This window comes from Cebidichthys violaceus, unplaced genomic scaffold, assembly GCF_023349555.1.
Source record: "Cebidichthys violaceus isolate CVI_PGR_0920_01 unplaced genomic scaffold, fCebVio1.0.p SCAF_7, whole genome shotgun sequence".
In the NCBI taxonomy this organism is placed as follows: domain Eukaryota; kingdom Metazoa; phylum Chordata; class Actinopteri; order Perciformes; family Stichaeidae; genus Cebidichthys; species Cebidichthys violaceus.
Window position 1 is genome coordinate 5,913,037 of NW_027176927.1, and position 8,389 is coordinate 5,921,425.

Here is an 8,389-nt window from a genome sequence, read left to right on the forward strand (position 1 = left end):
CGTCAGATATACCTTAAAATGGGTTGTTGTAAATAAGAGATGTTTTAACTTGATCTTCGTCTTCTCCGGTGACCAGCACGACATCTTCTGCTTAAAATCAGTGACAGATATATTTTCAAGGGCATGCAAGCTTTCCATTTAAAAAACACAAATGACAACTCATGTTGTACAGTCGCTTTTTTATTTCTATCAGATTGCATGGAAAACCAAGACACAGACTAGTTCTTGTAGCCACGGCTGGCTCTGCGACCACGAGCTCTCTCGAACTTCCTGCCCTTGGAGCGGATGTAGGGCCTGAAAAACAGGAGGAATAGTTTAGTATGAAGTTCACATAATACAGTTATGCATATAATGCATGCTTTAATATTTTTGGCTCCATCAATGCTGCCTTACAAATGGCCACAAATCTGAATCTAGCACACTATTTACAATCACTAAAATGGTCCAAGAGTCATCATTAAACACAATGTTCCCCTTACTTTGGTGCCAACTACTCAGTGAGTTCAGACAAATCATTGATAGCAACTCAGATATACAATGTAGCTCAGTGGCATTGGGTTTCTCTTCAGATATGATAAGAGGTGTGGCTGTTGAGTTGTTTTTTTATATACAGTCAGCCAGACAGTATTGACCTTTTACACAATATGTCACAAAAGGAAAAGCACAAATGTAAATTGTAAAATGAATGACAAATCTATAACAGACACTGATATTAATGCTATAGTGACAACTGTGCTTTTCCTACAAGTCAAAATGTCTGCTTTGAAAACACCTGTTATCTCTAAACCTAATAAATCTACCTTCCTCCAACTACGTAACTATGTATAACAGCACTCAGATTAAGTGCAAAATACTTTTAACCTACATTGTGTTATCTTGGTGAACTCCCAGAATTCAACTGAACAGCCTCATAGGCCGATTTGATTATAATTTTCAACTGATTATACACCAAAGAAAACATACGCGTATTCCATTTCTACCAATTTAATTCAACTCACTGTTGCTTTAAGTAACAAAGGGAAGATTCATGTTATTAGTTAAACCTGTGCTTTCCTCTCTATGAAAGCTTGATTACTTGCTTCTTCAGAAAATAACGGTAGCCTGGTAGATTGATCAATATACTGCTACAATAAAATAATTTTCTGGGAGAGCTTAATGCAAACATGTTGCTTTGTGTTTGACAACAGAACCAACACATCAACTATACACATACTTGGTGTGGCTGTGGGGAGTTCCAGGGGCTTTTCCAAAGTGCCTGTACACCTCTCTGCCTTTACGGGGTCCTGAAAAACAAACATGTTATGATAAAAAAAACATACAAATGGTATACAGCATCTAAAAAAATCCATTACATGAGAAGTATTTGCAATTCATAACTTTAATGCTTACATGCCACATTTTGCACATTTGTATCCACTTGTGGCAAAGATTGAATTAAGCACACAATCCTCAAATTACAGGTGTGACAGAATTTAAGAGTGACTGATTACAGTTCAGATCACTAGATTTTAAAAATCTGAAGTAATGTTAAAAATGAAAAGTTATAAATGTGAGTTTCCAATTTAGTGGTTAATTTTGATGTCATGTTTTGACAGTTTCTAAAACCACACTTAATGATTATTTCCACTAAACTCACACTAATATTTATGACTTTAAAGGAGAAGCCCGTCATATAGAACATAACATTGAGACATTAGGGTCTCTTAAGTCTGACAAATTCAAAAGAACAGTGCTCAACAATTAAAACACAGAGCGTAAATTGTGTTTATCTGGTAATCAATTGTCAAAAATCTGTTCAGAATACAGATAAATCCTGCTTTCATATAAAATCGGGTAGACGAACACATTCTGGACAGCTTGGGAAAAAACAAAAAAAACCCTGATTTGCCATCATCTGCCTGACTTCATGTGAATGCAGCGCTCTACCGTATCATGACATCACAACAGACTAAGTTCCCTTATAAGTGCCTCCTTAAATAAACATATGTGGACTAAAAGGGCAATCCTCAAAATACACGTTGCCTCTCATCCTTGCACACACTTGTCCTAAGTGCCTAGAAGTACCACCAGTACAAGTTACCATGAGTCGCCTTATTGGCAATCTTAACCGCTATTCTCAACTGACTATGCTACAGAACTAAATGTGTAATGATTTGTAAACCACCTTGGTGGACAAAGTTCCCCCAGCACCAATGGGACAGCGAGGGCTTACTTTATCTTGGTATATTAATATCAATAGAACCAATGTTTAGTTACCTGACAGCAGCACTGTGCCTTGTCCTTTGGGAGAGGCCAAAGCCAGCTGGTCAAAGGTCATCACCTCACCGCCTGACTTTAGGATTCTGCGACGGGCACCATCAGTTACCCTCAGAGCGCAGATCTGTGGGAGAACAAACTGGATGTGAGGACCATCTCGAGACAACACAGGTTGAGGACTGATCCTCAGTTGACTGAATGGTATCTTTAAGGGGAAAAACAACATAATAGGTTAAGTCTGCCGGTCAAAAAAGAAAGCGGGGTTACCTTGAGCTTGGGGATATCCTGGATCCTGACATCATCAGTGACTGATCCCACAACAACAGCGATTCTGTTCTCACGGCCAGGCATCCTCATCTTACGGATCTGGATGCAATGGAAGCAAAGTCAGACACACATGATCACAATTCTGAACAACTGACACCGAGCTGAGACACCTTCAACATTAGGACTTCTAATCCGGGCAATAGCATGCAATCAGTTATTTTAATATTTGTATTTTACAACCAGTTTAACTTTCCTATTTCATACATTTCCATTGTTATTGTTAAGGGGTAATGCAACTTTAGAGTTAAATTAACACTGACTAACTTCTATCCAAATTTAACCCAATCCGAACTACATCATGAAAGTCAGACCCTTAACTCAGGTTATCTACTGCTGCTGCGCTCATTCACTCCAATATACATTTTTGTGTACCTCAATACACAAAATTCATTGGCACATTTTGAAGTTCACATGAGGCCAGGGATGCTGTGGCCCTAACATCTAAGTTATCAGAACACTTTGACAGAATTGAACCGATGGTAGAAACAATTCCATACACTGACAAAGAAACTGTATTTGATGTGGATCGGTCATATCTGCATCAATAAAAACCGGCAAACCAAACGTTCTTTGTCAAAAATTAATTTCAGTTTTAATATTTTAGCTTACATATCTAATAAGAGCAAACAAAAGGACTTATAAGTGGTGGGCAGGATGAGAGACAATTGAGAACTGACCAGGCGGGAGATGGAGATGGGCGGCCTGTTGGTCCGGCTCATGAAGAGCCTCCTCAGGATCACCTTGTTGAAGGGAGCATTTGAGCGACGGGCCAGGAACCGGTACAACTGTAAGAACCCAACAGGACAGTTAGGAACATCATACAAGATAGGAACTCAGAAGTTTCTGTGCTAAGATGACAAAATAAAAAGTACTTCTAGTGTGAAGCATGTGTAAATCTAAGTTACCTTGACCAGGAGCCTCAGGTAGATATCCTGGCTCTTTGGCTCTTTCCTGTGCACCTTACGGTCCTTGTTGTGTCTGATGTCGACTCCCTTGAAAAGTAAACAAACACATGAATACAACAAATAGTAGCTATAATAGATTAACAAACAGCTCCTATTAGTATAATCTTAAACGTTACACTGGGACTAAGGGCACCCAGGAGGCTCCATAGTTACTCTTACATTGAAACGTTACTTTCAGTTCTACCACAACAACACAACGTTGAACTACGAGCATAATATCCATAATAATAAAAACGATAAGGTCTAGTTTGAGTAAAAATAACACGCAGCTCAACATGTAACGTTAGCACAGGCCAGTTCACACGTTGACTGTCCACAGCTAACTGCTAGCATGAGCGGCACAGTCAACGAGCGTACACTTTATAGTGTCTGAATTTAACATTTGGGAACTTAAGTTAATTTGGGGGCAAATTAGAAACCATGAACATAATATTCCGCTTCCTGAAGCGCGTTTATTGCTCGTTTCTGGTCCACTTTGAGGCGTGAAGCGGCTGCCTGGACAACACTACATAGGCATCGACCAGGGTAACGTTAAGCTAGTATCGTTTAAATGGTCTAATCACAGGAAATCATGCCAGGACTGTACCACTAATTATGTTTAAAACACGTATACAATGCCACTATGAACACGAGATGTTTTAATTCAGAGGATGACCGTGGATAGTTATGCTATTGTATTGAACATTTTCTACTTGCAGTACCTACCATCTTGGGCTCAGAGCGAAAAGGGAAAAGGAAGAGCTGAGGTCTCGCGATAAACACTGCGCTGAAATCTCGGGTCTCTGATTGGTTACAGAGGAGGCGCTTTCTGCAGGACAGCACCCCCAGTGATTGAGAGAAAAAGTGTATTACTCATTTGACTTATTTTATGAAAACAAGCACATGTTATAAATGTAATAATTATGCGTACTGAATTTCCTATAAATAAATTATATTCCTTATTCCCTATTAAAACCTATTTCTCTCTGTTGTATGAGCAGTAATTACTAAGCCATTTGTGATCACCAACATTTTGATTAGTAATTGTAATTTAATAATTTGTTTTAATTCTCACTAACTGTAATTGATTATACTGACATATAATTAGGCCTAATTATTTGGCTATTTTATTATTATTTTAATATTCTTACTATATGCTCTGTACTGTTCTGTTCCATCCTGCCAATCCATTTAAAATGCAAATCATCCAAATATCCTATTTGCAGGCAAGAAATATTGTCCGCTCTGTTAAACATCTTCTCCATCAACATGAGGTGCCAAAAAATATGAAGTTCTTTTTCAGGTTGTTTATGAGAGAAGGAGCTAATTATACACAAGTATACAATTAGCTTGTTAATAAAATGTTTCAAAAGAAAAGAAGAATCACATATGAAAAAAATGAAACAATAGCTTTTTATTTTGACTTTTATTGGTTAAAAATGTATGGCAACATCAACAAAGTTATTCATAGCACACGGAAAAAATGTAATGAGGAGTTGTTCTCTGTTTTCTCAGAGAAAAGGTTACTATAAAATGAGTACCAGCAGGCTTAAATCTGTTGGATCATTGTAATTCATATTTGGTTACAGTATTCTGTTAGGAGACATGGAAATAACAATAACCCATAACAATAACCCATGCAGGCTGATTCACAGAGATGTAACCTTTATCTTATTCCATTGTTTTCTCAGTTAATGGCTTTACAACTAAATTCTGCCTTGAAACCTTTTCTAATGTCACAGTCATTCAAGTTCTCTCCAGTTTATTCAGGTTTGTGGCCACTCTGCTGTCTGAGGTGACACAGGAAGATGGTGAAAGCCAGTGCGATGCCTCCCAGAAACACTGTCCGTGCCACAGGGGGGACCAGGGCAAAGTTCACTGCCTAAAATGGTGGAAGAGATGAAAAATCGTCATTCTACATCTGTATATGTACTGTGTGTGTGTGTACATCTCTGTGAATCTGTAGCCTGAAAGTGACCAATCAGGGGATGAATAAGAATATCTCACCTGCATTGTTGACCAAAACACCACTCCAGTCTAAAGAGAGGGGCAGAAGATGGATTTATAGATAAATAGATAGACAGACAGAGGGATGTTTTACATGGCATTAGGAATAAATATTAGTCAACTGTCAACGGTCAACTGCACCTTGTAGGATGTCCAGAATTTCTGTCTCCAGTCTTCTAGCGGGTCGTCTTTGTTTTCTAATAGACTTAAACCTAAAATGTAGAGGTGGCTGTTAAATATTTCACTGATTCCATTGATCCATCTCAGAAAGCATTCTTCAAATCTACTTTAAATAATATATATAAAATTCATAGTTTTTCTTTTTTAATATTGTCAGATGTGCTAGTAAAAAATGAAACACTTTATTTCCCATTATCATCATTTCGGAATAATTTCTATACAATTTCCTGGAAAAACTGAATACATAGACAACTGTGTTCACCTGGTAAACCAATGAATCAATTGCTTGTGTAACCTTAAGAGTGTTTTAGTCAGCAGGTCAGATGAGTTACGAACAAATCTGTGCTGTAGCTACAATTTAGGACACCATATCTTCAGAATAAGAGTTTAATGACACAAAGAGGACATTTTAAAATAACACATATTATAACAGCTGCATCTTTTAATGGTCATTCTGATTTTTTTGGTTTTAAAATAAATGTGATTAATCAAGTGAAAAGAATCACAACTTCCTCAATGCTATTTGCTTAACTAATTTATGAGTAATTTATGCATGGCTTAAATAAGCTTTGTAACACACTTACCAATATAAAAGGCACTGATAGTGAGAGGAGCTGCGATCAGCTGATCCACCACAACTTTCCCTGTCACTGCCTTGACTCCGCCTCCAGGCAGCATCCTCTCCAGCCCTCGGAGCCAGTGGTAGTTGAAGTTCGCATGGAAACAGAAGCCGACAGTTGCCACTCGAGCCGTCTGACCCCAGTTGATGCCAGCCGAATCCTCTGGTGCGGATCCTGCAGCATGTTTCCCACCCAGCACATGCTGTTGTATGAGGTCAGCAGAGGCAAACAGCGTTGTGTATCCCAGGACGTTACTGATGTACGGATGAGCCTTGAACACAGCCCAGGCCCGGTTCATGGTGCAAAATCTGATTAGAGACAATTCAATAAAAATGCAGTAAAGCCACTGGGTATGACTGATTTGCAATATGGTATTTTAAGTGAGGAATGCTTTAAAATACATGTTCAAATTAGGTAAATGTTGAGAGAAATGATCAATGATGGCCAAAATAACATGACACAATGTGTGCCACTCACTATTACTGATGTAAGTGACATATTTAAAATCATTCTAATTTACAGCTTTTACCCAAGAAGAAGTTAAACCTACCTTTCAGCAGCTCTTCTCAACCCCTCCTATTTCCAAAGCTCAAAGAAACACAAAGCTCTTTTCTGATTGGTTCTGTTGGACGAGGAGGAGGGGGAGCTGAGATGAAGGTCTTCTCACCAGGTCAAAGTTCTGCCAATGTTGTAGAGAACAAGCGATAAGACCTTTATCAGCCCACTGGAGAAGAATCTGAGAAAATAACACGTGAGAAACAGCAGCAGAAAGTAGGTCCTGTCAAGCTGTTTTACTGACATGTAGGCTGATATAATTGACTGAATCTCAAACAACATTGTCCATTACCTCATCATGAGACTAAAAGCCACTTAAGTCACGTCTGTGTAGAACAATTAATGCAACTCACCATTGATTTTTCTCACTTGGTGAAGTGCTAAAGTTGAGACCACAGCAGAAGGTTTACTGTGCAGCTCTCTGGTCAGAGGCACATGTGGTGTCACTATAAATAGATGCCACTCCTGCAGCAATGCTGCCATGCTTTGAGTAAAGCACCATAAGATGCACAAAATCTTAATTTTGTTAGAGTGAGGAAGGAAGACACGTTGCATTGTTTCATTAAAGAAAGGTGTTTAAGAGAAAGTGTCTTAGTAGTGGTTGAAAGCCCTGGAAAAAATTAAGATGAAGAATAGTACAAGATGTGTGTAACACAATATACTAGTACAACTAACTCTGGTAGAAGGATTTATCTCAATTCTTTTGGTGGCCTGGAGGCAAATTATGCTCATGTTTTCTGGAGATCCACTAAACTAAAACTATTCTGGGACAATGTAAAGGCAACTAAAGACATTATGTTATTACGACTAACTGTGCTGTGATGCATACTAAGAGAACATTGAGGAGGTTATTCAAAGAAGAGATGGATATACAGTACCTGACAAAAATGTTGCTTATAGCCACCAAAGAGATATAAGACATTAGAGTTGAGTTTAGCTTTTTTTCTGATGGTTGCACTGACAACAATGGACATTTCATTTCTCATTCCAAATGCAATGAACAGAGTTTTACAAAAAAAAATACAAATAAATACATTAGTGTAAAGCTGATCCTCCAGGAAAAGAAGGAAATGTGTTTGATGGAAAAGTTGATCCATTGTTTTAGAAGGTATCAACTAAAATTATTACAGCATAAAAAAATAGTGCAGTTAACCAGTAACAAAAAGCCATTTAAGAAGAATAATAGGACACATTTCTCAGTCGGATGTTGGAAAAAAACAAAACCACACTCAGGGTGAGGTCATTTTAAAAAGTGAAATGTGTAAGCAAAATTAAAAAAAAATAAATTAATAAAGTTTTATTATTATTCCTCTTTGTGAGAAGGTCAGGCTCTTTCTGCACCCACCTGCTGCCATAGATATGTACAATTCTGTATGTGGAAGGTTTGCCATTGAATTGGAAAGGTCAATTAAAGCCACTAGCAACCATCTTAGCTCTTCCCTCTGAGAATGTGATAATTAGGGCCAGAGTTTAAGCTGATCAATTAAGGGCTTGTTAACT

The 8,389-nt window shown here is 38.0% G+C and overlaps 2 protein-coding genes across 2 annotated transcripts; both read right to left on the bottom strand.

Annotated features, from left to right (window-relative positions):
• Positions 1-162: 162 nt before the first annotated feature.
• On the bottom strand, positions 163-4,320 carry rpl18 (ribosomal protein L18). Its single transcript, XM_068736094.1, has 7 exons — positions 4,254-4,320; positions 3,489-3,575; positions 3,261-3,368; positions 2,524-2,622; positions 2,257-2,380; positions 1,214-1,283; positions 163-294 (listed from the first exon to the last, which is right to left on the bottom strand). Exons 1-7 carry the CDS (start codon positions 4,254-4,256, stop codon positions 219-221), a joined length of 567 nt encoding a protein of 188 aa, XP_068592195.1. The 5' UTR covers positions 4,257-4,320; the 3' UTR covers positions 163-218.
• A 757-nt stretch (positions 4,321-5,077) lies between these two features.
• si:ch211-120k19.1 (uncharacterized protein LOC563199 homolog) lies at positions 5,078-6,632 on the bottom strand. Its single transcript, XM_068736298.1, has 4 exons — positions 6,299-6,632; positions 5,676-5,746; positions 5,535-5,564; positions 5,078-5,409 (listed from the first exon to the last, which is right to left on the bottom strand). The coding sequence occupies exons 1-4, from the start codon at positions 6,630-6,632 to the stop codon at positions 5,290-5,292; spliced, it is 555 nt and encodes a 184-aa protein (XP_068592399.1). The 3' UTR covers positions 5,078-5,289.
• Positions 6,633-8,389: the final 1,757 nt, after the last annotated feature.